At 38.7% G+C, this 20,202-nt stretch overlaps 1 protein-coding gene across 2 annotated transcripts; it reads right to left on the bottom strand.

Annotated features, from left to right (window-relative positions):
* Nucleotides 1-205: 205 nt before the first annotated feature.
* On the bottom strand, nucleotides 206-17,809 carry MASTL (microtubule associated serine/threonine kinase like). 2 transcript variants are annotated; one of them, XM_040547337.1, is made up of 12 exons: nucleotides 17,276-17,809; nucleotides 15,541-15,678; nucleotides 15,009-15,148; nucleotides 13,561-13,649; nucleotides 12,864-12,970; nucleotides 12,403-12,538; nucleotides 11,818-11,990; nucleotides 9,404-10,648; nucleotides 7,674-7,812; nucleotides 4,580-4,693; nucleotides 4,386-4,487; nucleotides 206-2,153 (listed from the first exon to the last, which is right to left on the bottom strand). In XM_040547337.1, exons 2-12 carry the CDS (start codon nucleotides 15,673-15,675, stop codon nucleotides 1,996-1,998), a joined length of 2,538 nt encoding a protein of 845 aa, XP_040403271.1. In that variant the 5' UTR covers nucleotides 15,676-15,678; nucleotides 17,276-17,809; the 3' UTR covers nucleotides 206-1,995. The 2 variants fall into 2 exon arrangements, with proteins under 2 accessions (XP_040403271.1, XP_040403270.1); XM_040547336.1 differs by lacking the exon at nucleotides 17,276-17,809 and adding an exon at nucleotides 16,414-17,188.
* Between the last annotated feature and the right edge of the window lie 2,393 nt (nucleotides 17,810-20,202).

Raw genomic sequence — 20,202 nt, 5'->3', positions numbered from 1 at the left:
TGCTATATATGCACTATACTGAAAAATGGGAACAATCTGTAACCATTTGTAGGGTACTGAATAACAGTTGTGGTGCTCAATTTGCATCATTTCCAAATACATTTTTAGAGAGTATTTTTCTCAACATGAAACTGACATTCATTCCTGTCAGACTGGTTTAAGAAAACTTAACTGAAAAAAAAAAACCAACCCACACACCACATAAATTGCATAGTAATTATTTAAATCAAGGGTATTTTTTTTGTTGTTGTTTTAACAATGTATGTATTCCAACTATACACAGGAAAAACTTGTGTTTTCAGTAAAATGGCAAGCTAATGAACTTCTGATCATTCAAAGAATGTCACCTATGGATCCTGCTACAGTAATGTATTACATTGAATTCCTTGCACATTTTCATGTAACATCGCTTTTAGTAAGATTCAACAATTTAAAAGTCATCAGAAACTTAAGTCCATCGCGAAGAGAGTGAGAGTCACTGTACGTTGTACACAACCTTCCAAGATTCTACTTCACTATGCAAAGCACCAGCTCTAGGCGTGATAAGCGCTGAGCCATTAAGACTTAGCTCCTTAAGTCTTCTGAAAAACTCCACTCCCCCCGCCATCCCCATGCCTTTCCCAAGCTATCTGAAAGGAAAGCAGAAAGCCTAATGATGGAGTTCTGAGAAAACACTGCTCGCTGAATCTTGTCTTCCAAGAAGCAGGGCAGCGAAGGGACAACTTAACTCACCTGCATGAAGGGTCAACTCATGAAATTCAGAAGTCACTTAGCAAAAGTTTTCAAAATGTTTGGCTTCTGGCATATGGCCACTGGCCAGCACCACTACCTAGCACCACTGATCTTAGTTTAAAAAGTACAGACCTGAAAAATAAACCTGCAGAAAGTCAGCTGAGAAAGCAATACCTACGCAGGAAAAATATTAAAGAAGATAATTTAAACAGAATTACCTACACACAAACCTTTAAGATTTAGGAAACGCAAGTTGTGTTACATTTTAAAAATATACTTAAATAAGCTTCCCTCTAATTAGAATACACAATACTGAATATAAATTTGTAACTCAAATTCTAGTGAAATCTAAGATCCGGCTGTGAGTTTACAAAACAGTCTGTTAATTTGCAATACATTATAATCTTTAACATATAGCAGCTTCAGTATGAGTAATACTTCACTTGTTGGCCAACACTCAAGTGTATTTTGTTTTCTATCATCCGACATGCCCAAACACTCAGCATTTTCTATTTAAAACAAGTAATTGCTAAAATGTAGGCCATTCTGTCCATCTTCCGACAGCGTCAGTGGTTACAATGCAACAACTTAAACAGCATTTGTCTAACAGAATTGGCTTGACTTCCTCTACACCATTCATCCAGAGAAGGATAATTACCAGCAGAACTGCTGTCAATCTTTACTACACGTGCCATATATATATATAGCTGAGTTAACTTTGATCAACATGGTCTTCACCCTTCCGGAGGTAGGGCAAACAGGGAAATAAGACATTTCAATGCTGCAGTAAGGTTTCAGTTGTCCACTGTGAACAGAAACAACGGTTTTGCACAGTGATCAGAAGGCTGTTCTCAAGCAGTCAGTACAATGAACCACCAACAGGTAAGTTACATTTAGATACAATGAGCATAAATTTATGTCCTTTCCCTGCTACATTTAACTGTAAAATAACTTCCCACATCCTAGTCAGAATTATTCATCGCTATTAAAAAAAGCCCCCATTTTTGCCAAGGCAAGTGTTACTACCCCTAAAAATACAACACTCTGGCCTCTCAGTAAGGTGCAGTGACATACGAAGTAGCAAGGCGGCAGCTAAGTTTCATACAGTAGTTTCACTTCAGAATAAAGAATACAATAATAAAAGCAGACCGGTAACTTAAAACACGCTCTAAATTTGTCAAGGACACTTGGTTAAGAACATACTAGTGTTACAGAACAATCTGAAAGTGTGCAAATAACATGGAGAGTTCACTTATCTTGATGCTATAGGCTAAATCCAGACACAGTCAGGTGCTGAGCGTTATTCCTAGCCTCAAAGTACGAGGTATCAGTTTCATCATCGGGCTGAGGGATAAATGGCATCGTTTGATTCTGTAGATTATCCCAGTCTACGCCATGAAAGAGGGGGTGATGTTTCAGTTCTGAAATAGATGTTTTTATAAGCATTAGAAACTTCCTTCTGTCCTACTGTCTACTGTTCACCACCCCTTTTTTTTTTTAAATTCAACACAAGTGCAAGTTTTAATTACAAATTGGTTACCTCCAACTTCAGTGTGATCAAGTTATCATCATGCAAACTAAGTCTCTTCCTCTGGCTAGAAAACCCACTCTACACAACGTATACAGTGGGGTAGAGGTACCTAGTAGTGTTTTTCACAATAGAGCACCACAGAAATTTTAAACAGCACTTCAACGTCAGTTTTTAGTTCTGTCTAAATCCTACACTGAGTAAATGTGTGAGAATCAGTCACACCCTTCACCCCTGACCACCCGCCTCTTGCTATCCCATTGAATAGCTCTCTTCTGCTTTGTAGAGTTCCCAAATAATATTTTTTCTACCACCAGCATTCAAATTCTGGTGGTAGGAATACTCCTACATAGAACTGAAGTCACCCCTACAGGCAAGTTACCACAGACCACCAGATTCCTCTTTCCCAGCCTAAAGGATAACTAACCAAGCTGCAAGACTAGAACTCCCCTGCTCTGTCCATTCTGATACCTTTCACATAACCTAGTAACACCACGCCCTGACGAAAGAAAGCGCCTTTTTAGCCAGGGGGGATACAAACCTATGTTTATCACCTGCACCACAGACACCAAAAGCTAACAGAAAAAAATAGGACAGGTAAGAATCACATTTAGGAGGTGGAAGGTTGCCCAAGACAAACACTCACTACAAATTTTGAGTGGCTTTTAGCTGTTAGAAAGTGTCAACACTTGCTTACCATTCCTACATTTCCTGATCAAGTAACATAGCGCAATATTAAAGTTTATTACAGACAGACAAGACAGCAGAGGGTTAGTCTTCTATCTCCTAATTGATTCAGCTACTATACACAGCAGGACACTGCGCAGATCTGTTGTAGCAGAACTGTATGTAATTCTGCTCTTAAGATGGAATTCCCATGTACTGAAGGCTGTCTTAGCTGAAAAAATGAGCAGAGAGTATTTGCCTTTTGCAAAGAGGTATTAATGTGCGTCATAGGTGGCAGTTGGCTCCTGTCCACATCTCTGAAGAAATAAAGAAACTCAAACTTGAGACACTAGTGTTCTATGTCAAATATTTCTTTACAGCTTAAAAAAAAAAAATCTAGATCGACTGAGCTCGTAGAAGCACACCACCAGGACATCACAGAACTTCAGTCCGGAAGAAAACCTAATAGTTGTCCTGAAAGCAAATCATCTGTTTTCACTTCAGTAGCCCGTAAATTGGATGAAGAGATCAGATCCAGTTATCAGTGCTGTCAAAAAATGAATTTCCAAGAACTTTAGACTGGAATAAACCATTATGTCATCGAAATATAAATTTGTATACATCACGGGCAGTTAGATTTCACCCTATCACCCAGGATAAGGGCAATAATTTAAAATACCCTCATGACACTGGACACTTTTTGGCAGTCATTAATAGGCCGGAGAATTCCCTGCGACATGACCCTCATTTACAAATGTGTTCCTACTCTAATTTGTACTGGCTTTATTTCCACTCTTAGCCTTTAGTCTGAGTAACCATTTCCATAATAATTTTGTCTCCAGTGATCCCTTTGGCAATTCACCAATATTTTGTCCCCTTCCTAAAATATCTCACCCCATAGGGTTTCCTTCCCTGTTATCAAATTTATATGAAATATAGTCCCTGTTATAACAGCAAGTTCTTAAGTCCCCATACAAGGGAAAAATATCCTGTATATAAAGTGCATCTTATAGACAACTCTGCATTCCCTATATATTCAAAGATAGCCTGGTTCTTAAGAAAAATCTCTATTGAATTATCTTTTGAAGAAGGCTTCTCTACCAAACTACAGAAACCTTGATTAAAAGCCTAAAACCAGTTTTGTCTAGATCCCCCAAATAGCTGTCACTGAACTGGATAACAGTGAACTTTGGTATGTCAAATGCTGAACATCCATAGCAAAATAGCATTAAAGAAAAAAACATTAAAAAGCCCACCCCAACCTCCCCCAAAACATTCCTCATTCAAAAGGGTAAAATCCCACAAAAATATGGAAAATATCCCAACTTGCTAAATATTCTGGCACTATATATGAACCTTAAGTAGGCAATAAAATTTATTGATTTAAATTTCAATAGGAGGACACCACATTGAAAATTTTAATTAGTTGTAAAGAATGCAAACAAAGTTTAATACTAACCCTTCAGTCCAGCTCTCTTAGTACTATCAATTGTTAGAAGAATATCTATTGCGTTTTGGGCATTATCAGACAATTTTTCTTCACCCTCTGGCCAGGGAATATCTACAAAGATAGAGATAAGTGAGTAACTCAAACCGTACAACAAACTTTGAAAAAAAAACCCCACACATTCTCTGATTCCTGAAACAGATTACCTCTTTTCAAAATATTTTGGAAGACTTGTGTTGGTGTTTCATCATTAAAAGGTGGAATTCCAGTTAGAAACTCAAACAGACAAACTCCAAGAGCCCACCAGTCTACAGCAGCACCTGAGTAAGAGAAATTGAGGCCATTACCATTAAAACTTTATTTTCATGTATTTGCAAGCGTAGGAAGATTAGCCATGGCAAAATTTGAAAATGTTTATATCCTGCAAAACTTCTTGGAAATGAAAGAAGAAAAGATTGTCAACTTCTTCTTGACAATTATGCAGATGAAAAGTATTAAAGGGCTTCTTTAAAGTCACCCTCATCCTTAATTCCTTACAGTTAATACCAGGGTTTACTGATAATAACAGGGGTGCTAATTCAATTATCAACTCTTCTAACAAAGAATTCAGGAGCTGACTTCTCCAAGAGCTTTTTTTTTTTTTTTTTTGACAGAAGAGTTGTCTTAGATAACTCCTCTAGTGTCTAGATGAATGCTTTATGTTATAACCCCATAGCTATCTCTCGATTGTTTGAGAACACTCCAAGAATTCATACTTTTAACTTAATTTTCATTTGTCTAAATTTATGCCAAAAATATTGAAGGCGGCTTGCAGAGATGAGTCAGCATGTGAAAAACTGGAATTACTTTCCATCACACTGAAGTTGATTAGGGCAATGTGTAATTATTAGTACTCTCTCTCTCTCCTTTGTTATTAAATAGTTTCATTTTTTCCAAGTTCTGGATTTTGTAAAATTCATCTTAGTAAACCATTTAAAAACAGGCAGGCAAAGCAGTCCCAAACACCACTGCATGCGCTGTAAGCTTTCTGCATCTTTAGGCCGTGCCTGTACCACTGTATAAAGAGCAGATGCCAAGCTTGCAGCAAAAATCTGAAACAAAATTAAAGGGTAAATTTTTAAAGCTTTTGTTTTATTATTAAAAAAAAAAAAGCATTCTCAGCCATTTCAAAATGACTACTTGACTAAGTTTAGAAATGCTGAAAACTGTATAATTAGTATAATGCACTTTTAGCAGCTTTTAACAGCAGTATGAGTGCCCCCCCAAGCTAAGCACTTCAAAGCAGTGAGATCACATCCATTGGTGTTAGAGGTATTTGGATGTTCAAATAAAAAAATTCCCAGCTTAGTCAAAGTCTAATAAGATCACAACTCTGAACAAAGAAGTAAGGTAGGTTTCAGTAGTAATTTTCTACCTCCATCCCCAAGTTTAACTAAAGATACTATATCTACTACTATAACGTTGCCAAGTCATTTCCATCAATACTTGAAGTCAGGAATAGAAATACCAGGCCTTAAGTATCCGAGTCTTCTTCGCATACACTAGACTGACTGCATTAAGTGAAAAGGAAGCAATGAAAGTGTCTCTGGTTTATTTCCTGTTACACAAGGTCTTTAAGAACGCTGACATTACTCCTGAAGTTTAGGCTCACATGTGACTTCTGATAGTCTTATCAGCACTACTGGTGTTCCCTGAATCTTTTGTGGAGGCACCACACATTATGTGAAGCACACATTGGACATATCTTTCTACAGAGAGACACTGTTCACCCAGTTTTCTCAGAAATTGTGATCTACTCATACTTTGACTGTTCAGAGTTGCACTGAACTTTCCTTTTCTAAGCAGTACATAGCAAACTCACCAGAGATCAGAGTCCCTGCATATGAAAAGACAATGAAGCAAGAAAATATTACAATTACTGCAAAAAACCCTAACAAATAAAAGCATTGACAAATATCAAGTGTAACTCTGAAAGCACAAGAATGCAGGTTTTTATAACTTGGTGACTCAACAAAATGTGATGTTAAAACTGTATTTTTTACTTGTAACTTAGATATGTTACAAAACTATTTTAAAATCACAACTTTGTTTACAAGAAAGTAACACCACCAGAAATATTTAGTGAGGGAAAGTTGAGTTCTGAAGCCAGAAACACTGGGATGGGAGCTCTGATTTACCAACACAAAACCCAGATCCTTTGCAAGTTATTACTGTAGTCCTGAAGACACTCAATAATTGTATAGAAGTCAACTTGCAACTGAGTTTTGCTATGTCCAAGTATTGTGTATATATATATATATATTTCCAACTACTATCCAGTTTTAATACCTACCAAGTGACCAGGATTCCTAAAGGGAAGCGAGAACTACCACGTGGGTTTAGTGATTTTCTTCTCGTTACAGTCAAATCTGTTGAGTCTGTTAAATCTTTTCATGGAGTTTTAGTTAATGTGTGTTAGCTGCATACCTCAGAGCTTTACAGATAATGTTGATCTCAATGGAGATCTGAGAGTAACATCGGTATAATTTCCTTAAGACTATTAACTTTATAAAATAAATACAAAAAAAAAATCTAAAAGCATATTTATAATTAGATTTTGTTTCCATCTCAAAAATACAGGTGTACTCAGGGATACATAGTATTTTTGTTGTTAGCGACTCAAAAGTTATTTCAGACTTTTTGTTGATTTTGGTGGAACTCAAGATTAGAGCCAAAGAGATCTGTGCACTTTAATACTGCGCTATTTCATTTTCTTATAGTATTTTGCAGGAAATATTCAATGGCTACTACTGTCCACTTTTATGGAAGATCCTGCTAGAAATCTTGAGAGTTTCACAAAGTCACTCAATTCAAGAATAACTGATTTTAATTCAACTTCATACACTTGTCTGAATGCACATAACACTTCAGAATCAATAACGTTGAATACAATGAAAATAATTGGAAGGTTAATCCTTTCATATTAAATTTTACTATTTTTTTTAAATGAATCTCTAAGGATAGTCAGAACAAGCAAGTTGTGATTCCTAAGCAACATAAAGGTTTCAGGCTGCCTAAGCACGGTTTCCAATACATCAGATTATCAGGTGCCAGATAGTCCAAACCTTCAGTCACGTGAAAAAAACCTGAAGCTGCTGCTGAGGCAAACAGCCATCAGCATTGGCAGAAGCTAAGCTCTAGGTATTTTTTAAAGAATTCACTCTTGTCCTACTTGACAGATTCAGGGCTCTACATTTCTAAAAGTCTTTAGATATGTTACCTTTTTATGTATTTACAAAATCCATGGATCTTTTGTCTTACCATGAGGCTTTGTCAAAAGCAGCTCAGGTGCCAAGTAGTCCGGGGTCCCCAGGATGCGTTCACCTTCTACTGGGGCAGCTCCTCTTCTAACACTCTTTGGGGTCCTAAATGGCGTGCCAGCATCCCCCTGAAGAGGTGTCTTAAATCAGGGAACAAGAAAATTTCATATGTCAAACCAAACTTCAACTCCCACCTTCAGGTTTAGTAAAGGCTACAACAGTCGAAAATTAAGTTTAAAGTCAAGAACATGTTACAAAACGTACATTCCCTGAAAGCGTGTGTGAAACATGCCCCCAATTCTTTACCTCAACTATCTTGAAGCATAAGAAATTAAACATCGCCTATTCTGCAATAAACTTTCCCTAAGTTTTTTTCCCAGTGTCAAATCCCCAAAGAATGTCTCAGAGTTAAAGTCCTCTTAACTTTGAATCTGAAAATGAATAATTACTAAATATATTTTATAATATATAGTCAAAATAACGTCCAATTTTAGCACAGTTTAGCAAATATTTCATAGATCTGTAAAATAATGCATAATTTGTTGCCTATTAGAAAGACTCAAAATACATTAATGAGCTATTCATTCTTTAACCTGTACACCTATGGGATGCATAATGCCTGCTGATGAAAGACTTAGTGACTGTTTAAAGCTACATAAACCTTCTGAAAGTATTTTGGGACATAATCTGAAGAAACATACACAGGCTAGCAAGTAGCTAAACTCTCCTAGCTGTAAGGCTGACTGCACTGACAGGTACCCACTATGGCCTAGAGAGACTGTGAAAGTATCTTACAGAGACTCTTATTCTCTATTCATCATTATTCCCTTAATTCTAATATATCTGGTATAGTTTTGGTTATACTATACCATACAGGCAGGCTACAGAATCCACTATTAAAACAAAAAAAAGGGGTAATCATTTAGTAGTGATGTTGTTTTAAAAAGCATCACTAAAGTATAAAAAGAGTATCATTCTATTCAAGTCTCAAGCAAGAGAACTACATAACGCCATCTGCTTCTCAGAGATGAAGTGCACACTACCCTGACTCCAGTTCAGCTGAACACAAGATAAATTTCATAGTACATTAAAGTTTTACGCCAAAACAGAAGCAAGCAAATTAGACATCAGAAGAAAAGTCTTTCCCAAACATACTATTCTGAATGTCCCTTTTTCGTACACAGAATCATTCAACGCATTTGACAGAACAGCTAAAACATTTGATGGCAAAGGCTTTAAATCCTACATCAGCCTAAGTAACCAGACAAAAGTTTTATAAAGCTATAGCAAAATACAACAGGAAATAAGGATTGACATACATACTTTTACCTTTCCCACATCTGAGATTCTAACTTATTGCAAGACAATTATTTGCTTAATAGGATTAACAGAGTCAAAAGAAAAACTTCATAACCGGCAGACAGGTTTTACTGTTGATGAAAAAAGGATGAAAAAAGAAGCAGGCACAGTAGCAATTACTAGCAGCTAAACACCATTTAGACTGCCTTGGCAGGCAGGAAGGCACAGGAAGAAAACAGTTCCTGCTAAGCTCTCACAGAAATAAGAACTTCAGCCACAAAAGTGCAATAAGTGAAAGCACGTCAGCAAAAGTGATCTTTGACAGACTACTTCAAACTACTTCAACTTTTCCTTAATTAACAACTTACAGAATAATCTCAGGTCACTAATGTACAATGGCCACGCTAAGTTTCTACGTGTCTCCTTGTATACCTGATAGACTCTGTAGGGTCTTCCTCTCTGCAGCGGTGTAATAGCTGTTGGATAGGAGCCACTACAAGCCGGTGAAAGATCCATTATGTCTAAGGAAGCCATGCTACACGGCTCAGACACGTTGGAGATGTTAATTGGACTATTGTAACTTCGAAAAACAACAGCATTTTTTTTGAAGAGATTCAGTGTTTCCATCATCTTTTCTGAAGGAGAAGATATTGTGTCAGGGTAAGTTTCTTCAGTGTGTTTTTGGTGATTATCCTGTTCAAGATGTAACATCTTGCAATCCTGGACAGTATCTGCTTTCTCTCCATTTTCTGAAGCATCTTGGGAGTTAGGTGATGTTATTAGCATGCCTTCTGCTTTTGGTTCCTCAAAGGAGAGGTCTTTAACACTTCTATCCAAATCTAAAAGCTGCTTTTCTAAATGGCTTTCTGTAACAGACATTTCAGGAAGGGATAAGTCAGAATCTGCACTCAGGATTCCCAAAAGTTTTTCATCATCAGTGCATAAAAAACTCGAGTTCATGTACTCCTTTTTATCCTTTTCATGATTTGCATCCAGATCACACATAAGATTTTTGGCTATAATTGGATTGACTGATTTTTCTGCTCTTTGCTGCCCACCAATGAAACTCTGAACTTCTTCCTTGCTTTTGCAGGTCTCCTGCAGGCACCCATCATCACCAAGCATTAAAGATTGAATTTCTGTTGTCAAACCTGTCCTTTTGTTTGCTGGAAATTCGAAGATCTGACAGCCACGTTTATATTCTGCATTGCTTTTTTTAACGTAGTTAAGCTCCTGACAAGGACTAGTGTCAACTAGTTCAAAGCTTCTTTTCACACCTGGCTTTTCAAAAATTTCTTCTTCTTTGATAGGTTTGATACGATCATTCAGGCACAAAGGCGACTGTTGGTAATTGGAAGTTTCTGCAGCTTCGTTAGTCATCTCTCTTCTACTTGCAATGAGTTTTTCTTCCCAAATCTTGTTTTCAGAAAGACATTTTCTTACTATGCCTTTTGTATCCAGTGTGGTCACAGGAGTATCTGTTATATCAGAATGCTCACTTCCGAGCTTCTGCCTGCTGCCAGAATCATTGCTGCTGATGGGAGAAATAACAGACTCCAATTCTTTTTTCTTAAAAATTTTAGTATCTTTGCTATTCAGCAATTCTATATTAGAAAGGAGATCTGACTCGCTGTCACTTGTTTTGCCTTTTGTAGAAAGTAGTTCATCTTCAGTTTGCTGCAAATGAGCACATTAAGTTTTGAGTATCAAGAAAAAAATCACAGCGTTACAGAAATGTGTCCTTGAAAATACCTTATTTCTACTTTAGTAAAGAACAGCAAGTTAGCAAACATTACTAGTGTTTATGAAGAAGTAGTGATAAAAAGCAATACACACCACACCTGAAAAAAACTAAAAGAACTAGACTAGGGAACAGCTTTCGTAATTTGACTTTGAGAAAAAAATAAGCTCACTATACTAGAATGGAAAATGCAGTGTTTTTAAAAGCCTACAGATAAAGAAATATAGTGATTAAAATTGTATTATTTGTGACTATTTTATGTTAAGCCACAGGAAAAAAAAAAAGACCACACCATAGTAGAAAACCCTACCATACCACCCTGACTGCCCTGTAGCACATTATACTCTAGAGACAAAAGGAAAAGGTAGTATTACTACTATTTTGGTAACAAAACTAGAAGCAAGGCCTTGAGAAATGGCTAGATAAATTATGTTTAAACAATTTATAATACTTTGTTTTGCATGATCTAAACAGGAATTGAAGCAATTTCTAAATAGGAATTGACACCAACATTTTCCTTTAGGTCTCTCATTTGTTTGTACAGAATTTCATTAACAGTTTAAAATAAGAAAAAGGATTTTGCATCAGCTATGACTAGTAATTACTAGTGCTAGGCTAGCTGGTATGAAACCCTTCAGTAATACAAATGGTAACAGACTGAAGTATTCTTTTGTGCATTTTTTTTTCCCCTCTCCAAGATCTGTCTTCTAAAGAAATTCTTCAGTCGGCATGCTGAGATAATAAAACTAGAGGCATACAGTTAGATTCCAGAGAGACAGAGCTGCCAGCATTGCCTAACTTATGGGGAATAGAGCTAAACCAGTGCCATCCAGCCAAAGCCTTCTTTCACCCCTTTACAGGAGGCTAAATGGCATTTGCTTTGCCTGTTATGTTGCACAGGACCATTTGTTTAGGGATAAAAACAGTAACACTAGATAGATCCCAAACTCCCATTCAACAAGGATTACAACCAGCATTCCTTCTACAGTAGGAAGACTTCTCTGCATCTGAAGTAACCGGGGGAAGAAGTAGAAGAGAGGCACAATACCGCATATAGAAGTACAAGCTGTTTTAATTTGTAGTGGTAAGATGAAACAGTCCTGACCTCTACACCTTTCTCCCACCTGGGGCTGCTGTAGCATTCTGATTCCACACTTGACAAGTATGTGTGTGACTGACTACTGGCACTGGAGGTACCAAACCTTTTTCTTGACTGAAGCAGAGCAGGAGTTAAACTTCTCACTGGCATCACAGGAGTTAATGGAGAAGTATCAAGACCTTGAGAGAAAAAAGTATATAGATAAATATATTGATGTGGGTATACACACAAACCTTGATCCAAACACAGACTGTATAAACTAGCTTCACGATATGTCAAGATTGCTTTAATATTGCTATATTAAATCACTTTCAATTGAAGTACACAAACAGCTGATGCAACTTGTGTAAAATCCTAAAGACAAATCTTGAATTAAATAGCTGTGCATTAAAAAAAATAATCAAAAGATTGCACTAGTAATTCAGCTGAAGAAGTGTCAGTACTTAAGTACTGGAGGAACGGCAGACAACAAGACTACTAGAAACACACCTTTATCAAGTGGGTCCAAACTATTCATGTAAGATTAAAAACCAAAAAACAGATCACCTTATAGCAAAGAGCGTTACTCAGTACAAGATTTGGTATACTTACCTGTTTTGAATAGTTTAGCTGAAAGAGGTGTATTTTCCTTTTCTACCATAGACAGGGGAGAAACCACTCCATGCAGACTGTCAGATGCAATACTTGAATTGGGATTGATTGGCATTTTCATTCCAACAGGACTATACTATCAAACAGGAAGAAGCATACTTAAAAGTTAATGGAGCTGGAACAACGCATCCAAGATCGTGAGTGTAACTTCATACATTCTGTATTAAATTTGCAACGGAGCTTAGCCATGACCATTTACCCAACTTTTATTTTTAAATCACAATTGGTACTCAGCATTTTGAAATATAGTCCCAGGTAACCACTCCAGATTTTCAAGGTACTGAAAAATACAGGTCATTCTACCAGTTGGCAGAAGCAGCGTAAGAATAACCTTACTCTTCCTATTTAAGATAACAAAAACAGAATAACAAAGTACTTCAAAACCAGTAAAAATTACTTACAAAACCCAGAGAGCTGATAAGAGACAACAGTTGTCCTGGAGTACGTGAGTAGTCATGTTTTGGCTTTGCCATTGATGGTGTAGTAAGGATATCTATCATGTTTATCTCTACAAATGGATTTGAAAAAATTAAGCAGGTCAGGTTCACATTGACTATTCAGCTCTATTTTCTGCTGCTTGAAAACAGCGTGTTCAGATGCTGAAGCAGTGATCTACAATCTTCTGCTAGACTAGGCTCACTTCTTCACCCTCCTCCTGCTCCTTCCATTTATTTGGGTAAGGTCCCAGTTCAGTTTGGAAATGAATATACACAAGGACAGAGAAACATGCATTGAAGGACAGAAATAAGCAGATACACCAAGAAAAAGCCAGAATTACTCATTCAGTCAAGTTCTCTTAGTGGATTTCATAGAAACTTTGAAATCCATATCCCTTAAGAGAAATGGCTCCAGATCATTTTTCACACACCTTTGTCCCAAAGAATAAAAATTAGCCTCAGAGTGCAGTGCACAGAACAGTTTCTTTACTAGCATGCACTCTGTCAGTACTTACCTACTAAAAATCAGGTATTAGTGTAGTGTTTGGGCTTATTTAATTGAAAGCTGTCTGCTACAAGGATGCAAAACATTCAAGAACGTGGAATTGTGTCCAAAAAAACCACTAAGAAATAGAAAGAATAGGATAGGGATAAATCTTACCTCTGTTCAGAGTAACTCTGGAAAGCCCAAAATCTGTCAGCTTTATGTGGCCCTGATTAGAAATGAGCATATTGTCTGGCTTCAGATCCCTGAAGACACGAATATAGTTGCAGTCAGCAAAAGGCAATTGGGCAACATTATGGAAGTCACCCAACCAAAACCACATAGCCCAAAACACTTGGCAATATTGCTGATTCTCAGCAATAAGGTGCCTCTCAGCCAACAGAAATTTCCAGTTGGAGGGATACACCAAAACAGCTAAAAATGTCTGGCTCTAAATATTGGACAAATGTCTCGGGGCTTGTAACGTCACCGTGCATGTCACATCAGTTGCACATTCCACTATATGGAGGGTTTAATAAGTGCTCTTGATGAGGACTACCATTGCAACATCTACTAATGTGTAGCTCCTACATATGAGAGCAAGCACGATAAGCAAAACCCTAAGAGTTCACGTGTTCTCTGCAGCTCTACTGAGTGCAGCAAAGAACATTGGCACTACCAGGAGAGCATCAGAGCAGTCAGTGTCCCTTTATCCTACAGTTATGTGCTTGCAGTATCCAGAGGGTTCCTGAACTAGCAGGCGCTCAAGTGCGACAGGGAGAGAAAGGGGCCTTAGCAGGCAGCACAGCTGTGTTAATACAGCACTGCACTGGGGAAGGGAGGGAAGGGGAAAACAGTGTATATTTGTCTACTAACATACGTGGATAGGTTTTGTATTTTGGTGTTTTATGACACTGCTGCAATGTACATGTGCAAAAAAGCTTCAGGAAACTCTAGCAAATGAGGTAGCCGGTTCTACAGAATGGGCTATTGGTATGTGTTTGAGGGAAAGCGGGAGACAAACTCCACTGACATTAAGCTCTCAATTGCAAAACAAGCAAAAACCAACCATGTTCTATTTGGTTCTAGTTGCTTTGCAGTGATTTGCCTGAAAAGGATCATAACCTCTTCATAATCAATAAATAGTTTTTCTCCAATAAATAGGAAATAGCAGTCTGAATGCATAACTACCCTGTTTTGCACAGCAATACTTGCCTAACACAAAATGGATCAAAACATGACTTTAGTCAGAAATCCATCACTGGCAATGCATGCCAACGATCCCATACTGCCTGAACAGCAGACTGCAGTTGCTGTCTGCCATACGCATTCCACAAACAGATCTGCCTTGTCACACTGCATGATCAAATAAATAAACATACAGGCATCCTGAATGTGTTCATCCTTAGTAGCAAAGTAAAGGCCATACAGTAAGCGAGTAATTAGGGCAATTACGTTTATTCAATGAAACTCATGATTCATTCTACCTCAATTAACAACAAATAGTAAACCACAGTAACCACTATTGTTAAACTAAAAGAAAAATAGTTTACTTACTTTTATTTTCAAAAAACTGAAAAACCCAAACTACCAATTCCTCTTTTGTAACAAAAAGCAGGTTTTACCTGTGGATTATTCCATGTCTGTGAAGATAGTCGAGAGCCAACGCTGCTTCAGAGATGTACTTCACAGCCATTTCTTCATCAAAATAGCCATAAATATGGAGAAGAGATTTGACATCTCCACCAATAAGGTACTCCATTACCTGCCATTCAAGTATTTTAAATGTAACATTAAAATATATTTCAAATTTGCAAGTAAAATAAAAAATAGCTTTCACCTCCAGGAAAGTATCGTTTCAAAGATTAGAAGCTCATAGAAGCTTCCCCATGGTAGCTTACTTCACGTTCCCACACAAAGCTTTTTACTTGGATAAGACACTATACATTAGTATTTTATACTACTTGCCTAGCTTACTTTCTGTAATAAAGTTTTCAATTAACTTCCAGAAGATTTTTGAATTATTTAAAAATAATTTGCAAAGCACTTCTGTGATACTCAAGGCCTGAACCCCCAAACCTGTTTTTAGACATTAATATAGTTCTGCACATTATTTCCAACGCTATCATAGAACACCACAACCATTTATTTACTCACCAAATAGACATTATTAGCTGACTGAAGTGAGTAGTATAAGTGCACAACAAAAGGACTTTTACTAAGAGCTAATGCATCCCTCTCTGCCTGGACCTGGTGAACCATGTTTTTATTGATCATGTCTGCTTTTTTCATCACCTGGAGAGGGAAAAAAAATCAAGTAGATGAATACATTCTTTTCCTATGTCAACCTGCAGTTCCAATTAATTTATCTTTATACTTCATGCTTATGTGCATATAAGTGTCTCTATAAATAAAGCTATAATTTCATATAACAGAATTCTAGGACAGAGGATATTAGAGAACATTTTTCATTGGTCTTTTTAATTCAGCCTGAATGGAAATTATGAATGGAAGTCTGCACACTCTAGAAAATTAGTGAATAGTTTGTATCTGAAGTTAAGCTGCCCTTCGCTATCCATCTCATCTGCAATATACAACTTGGAACCAGGAAAGAGTATCCAATGCTTAAAGATAGCACTGCTGACCAAGTTCTTCCCATCTCTTCTGAGGAGGCAGTAACTGACCCAAGACTTGAAAACAGAGTACAACAGTAAGCCATTCCATCTTGGTATCAAGTGCAAGACAGCAGCTCCCATTCCCAACTTCACAGAGAAAGCAAGTGAACTTGTACTTAAAGTTTACAATCAAGTCAGCCAACAAACATTTGTTTTCTTGAGAATTCTCAAAAAGGCATACAATTTATGATGAAGAAATAACAAACTTAACTGTGAATTAGGTTCTAGCTCCTGTACTGAATTGTTCTATTATATATTGATGCCCACTCCATATTAATCTTAAAAAGAAAAGGCATAATAGCACAGTTGATAGGTATTTAAGCATACATTGCATACTCGTTGGAAGTTCACTTACCTCCAACATCTTTAGGCTGGATATGTATGGTGATAGTAAAGCCAATTTAATTTCTCTTCTACATGCAACACAAACTATAGGTTGAGTCCACAGCCATCAATCACCACTATTATGAATTTGATAACATAGCAGCAAGACCTGAGTGCAATTTGATACCTTCTGCATAAGTGTTAACCTTAACTGTATGGGTATTTAACATATATTAAATTTTGTAGCTGTGAGTAATCCATAAGCTTCAATGCGATATGGATAAAGGATTTACACAGAAGTTTTTCATTCATAATGCTCATAATAAAATTTTGTAAGATGCTAAATCAATGTAATCGAACTTTTCATGCAACACAAATCACAAAAAAAACAAATGAATCCACAGCTACCATCGTTATCAAAGTTCATACAAAAAATACCAAGACATACACAAAATGCATCAAATTACACCTATAAAATGTTGACCTTAGCTTTACAAATATTTGGCAAATGTTAAATGTTGTAGCTGCAATCAATCCATAAACTTCATTGCACCAGCAATAAAGGATTTCACATAGAAGCTGTCTGGTCATAGTACTCATAATAAAATGATACAAGTAGACATGCATAGCTTTGAACTGTAAAACACCCAGTTTTACACTCGCTTTGTGTGCTACGAGCCAGGTTGTAAACCTTTGACTGCAGAACGAAGTTTTTACGACTGAGAAGCCTGTTTTTTCCCCTGCGCGCGTTAAAAACGCAACGGCTGGCTTCTTCAGACGTGCCCTCAGCGGGGCCGCCTTGCCAGCTCCGGCAGACCGACATTCCTGGTCGGTGTGCGGGCAGGGGCCGAGCAGCTCTGGGGCTGAGGTGGGCTCCGGGGCCGCCCCCTCACCTTGACGGCGTACAGCCGGCCCGCCTTGCGGCCCAGGTACACCTTCCCGAAGGCGCCGCGGCTGATGGGCTTCACGATGGTGAACTCCTCGATGGAAGGCGGCCGGGGACCTCCACGCGCCTCGGGCCGGCGGCGGGGCCGTTATTGTCACTGTCGTTGTCCTTGTCGCCACCCTGTCGCGCTTCAGCCGCCGGCTCCCCCATGCCCATGGCACCCCGCGCCCATTCGAAATGGCGGCCCGCCCCGTGACGTCACCGCGGGGAGGTGGCTGTAATGGCGGCTGTAACAGCGGCCGTAATGGCGGCCGGGGCGGGGCGAAGGGAGGCGAAGTGTAAGCGGCTGAGGGGGGCGCTGGGGGCAGCGCCCTCTGGTGTGGCTGCTGCTTCGTTGCCTGCGCTCGAGTCTGCCCCGCCGGTTGTGGCCGGTGTCTGCTGCTAACAGACTTTTTTAAGTTTTGCATCTAACCACAGGGAATGGTTAATAAGTGGCTGTAATTGGCAGGAGCTGAACAAAGTTGGTTGAAACGCTCTTTCAGGGTTGGTGAGTGCTGTGTCGGTGCCCGCATTTTGGAGTGATAGGCTCCTGTCACCATCTCTAGCCAGACCTAGTGTCTTATTATCTCCTCATTATATAGCCTTCCTGGCTTTATCAGAAGCACCCCTTGAAAATTTACTCATTCTCTTATATAGCACTTAAAAAAAAAAAAAAAAAGGCTTTGTTCTGTTATTTGTTTGTCTTTTAATGAAAATTTATTATGACAAACTGACAAAGGTCACTGTTGGTCTGAGTAGCTAACAACTGCTCAATCTGTCATCTAGATTTCTCATCTGGAAGTAGATTGACACTTGGAGGAACAGGTCGAGTGGCCTCTGGATTTCTGTGGGGTGCCTAAAGGTGTAGGAATTTAACAGAGTGCAGTGTGACCCATGAAGGAATTGGAAGGTAATATTTATTTAGAAAGAAACAATGGATTTGGTCCCACATGCTCATTTTCAGTTATGCTTCATGCATGCGTTTTCTCATACTTGCATACTGGCAAGCAGCAAGAGTTGAAGTGGTGCAGTCAGGATCACTTGTGTGCAACAGCACGCTGCCTGTCAAATCCCCCCTACCACTGCTGAGTCCTTGCTGTTCCTTGGCTTCCTCTGGACTGGGGATGACAAACTGCTTTCTGGGCAGCTTTTCTATGATCAGGAACTACTGTGTTGTGATCTGTTGCCTCCCTCCAATTCTTGTTACTCTCAGGCAGGGTTGCCATGTGTTTTCTTTGTTTGCTTATCTCCACGGCTACATTCTGCCTTCCCGTTGTGGCAGCAGGAACGGGAATAGCATATGCAATGCACTGTGACCTTGTGGCCACCCCCTGTTATCAGAGTATGGTCTTCTGACAAGCCATCTGTGATATGGCCTTATCAGAGCAGAGGCCTTCTGCTCTCAGCTTTAAGGTCATCAGTGTTTACCAGTCTTACTGCTCCCAGCTGTTCTCATGTTCTTTTTTTTTACCTCGCCCTGTCATTTTTATTTTGTTGTTGCATTTACATTGCTGTTAATTAATTTCTACCAATCATAATTGCTCTGTTGCGGCCTCAGCATTAGCAAAGAGCCATCCCTGCAAGAGGTTAATGCAGAACTACGGCTCTCTGTCTCTCTTTCAGATGCATATATCACTTACAATCCGATACTGCACACTGAAGTCTTGCTTGTACTTGTGGAGTGATAATTTAATGTGTAAATGTACAAAACAATGTTTTAAATAAACTTTAATGGTATCAGTTTATCATTGCCTGTGTTTGTCATTTAAATCTTCAGCATTAGTTTAGCTGTCATCTCTTGTCAGCAGCAATTTTATCAGAAAAGCACAGCTGACAGCAAGGAAGGATTGCCCCTTTTGGTGGCATCACATTCTGATGGTCATGCCCATTGTGGGACCATACGGTCCATCAGCATGTTACTCCACTGAGACAGCCTGGGAAAGGACCCTCCCTTCCCCTGAAGCATTATCAGCTGGGTGGAAAACTAATGGGGTGGATCCATGTGAATTGCCTTTTTTATATTGTTGGGAGAGGTTTCTGCCAAATCAGCTGGCTGACACACGTAGTTGTTATTGCCTGAGTGCTAGTGAAGGCAGCAGGGAGATGCACTGAAAGCTAGGGGGAGGCAGCACTGTGGCTTTGCTGATGCGAGATCTGTGTATGCAGGTGTGGAACAGTGCTCTTTGTGAGGAAAGGAACAGCAATGAAGAACAGCAGTCAGCTGAAAGAAAGAAAATGATAGTAAACACCAAAAGTAATTGGTGTGAACAGGAAGATAGCACAAGGTGGAGAAAAAGATGAATATCAAAGAAAATTTCTGCCATATATAGATGTTGCCTGTAAGATCTTCATTTAGATTACATTCTAACTGAATGTGAGTAACAATATTTAGGTTATTGATACATATCGTAATTTGTAAAAGTTTCTTTCTACATGCTGTGTACTCCAAGTTCCTGAAAAATAGTTTAATTACTTCAGGATGGCATCTCAGGTAGTGGTTGTAAGGGCTGATCCCCTTACTGACAGACAGCCTTGCAAACTCCTTGACCTTGATTGTCTGTGGGCTGACATATTTTTAACACCTTTTCCTTAAATACCAAAGTTAACTTCTGATCTTGAGCCATGTAGACCAACTGTAATAGGGAACATGAACTTTGGATAGGTCTGCCATATAATGGTACCAGAGAGGGCCTAAACAGGCTGGGTTAGGTACCAGTGGCAGCTTGGAGCTCAGAACAGCTTAACGGCCTGAGTGTTTTTGATGTAGCAGCTCCAGCAGGCTGTGTGGCTGGCATTTAGTCTGGAGAAGAGGAGGCTCAGGGAGGGAGACCTTATTGCTCTCTACACCTACCTGTAAGGAAGTTGTGGAGAGCTGGGGGTCTGCTTCTTATCACA

The sequence above is a fragment of the Cygnus olor genome, chromosome 2 (assembly GCF_009769625.2).
Source record: "Cygnus olor isolate bCygOlo1 chromosome 2, bCygOlo1.pri.v2, whole genome shotgun sequence".
NCBI lineage: Eukaryota > Metazoa > Chordata > Aves > Anseriformes > Anatidae > Cygnus > Cygnus olor.
The sequence above is the reverse complement of the archived record's forward strand: the minus strand, read 5'-3'. Positions and strand labels throughout refer to the sequence as shown.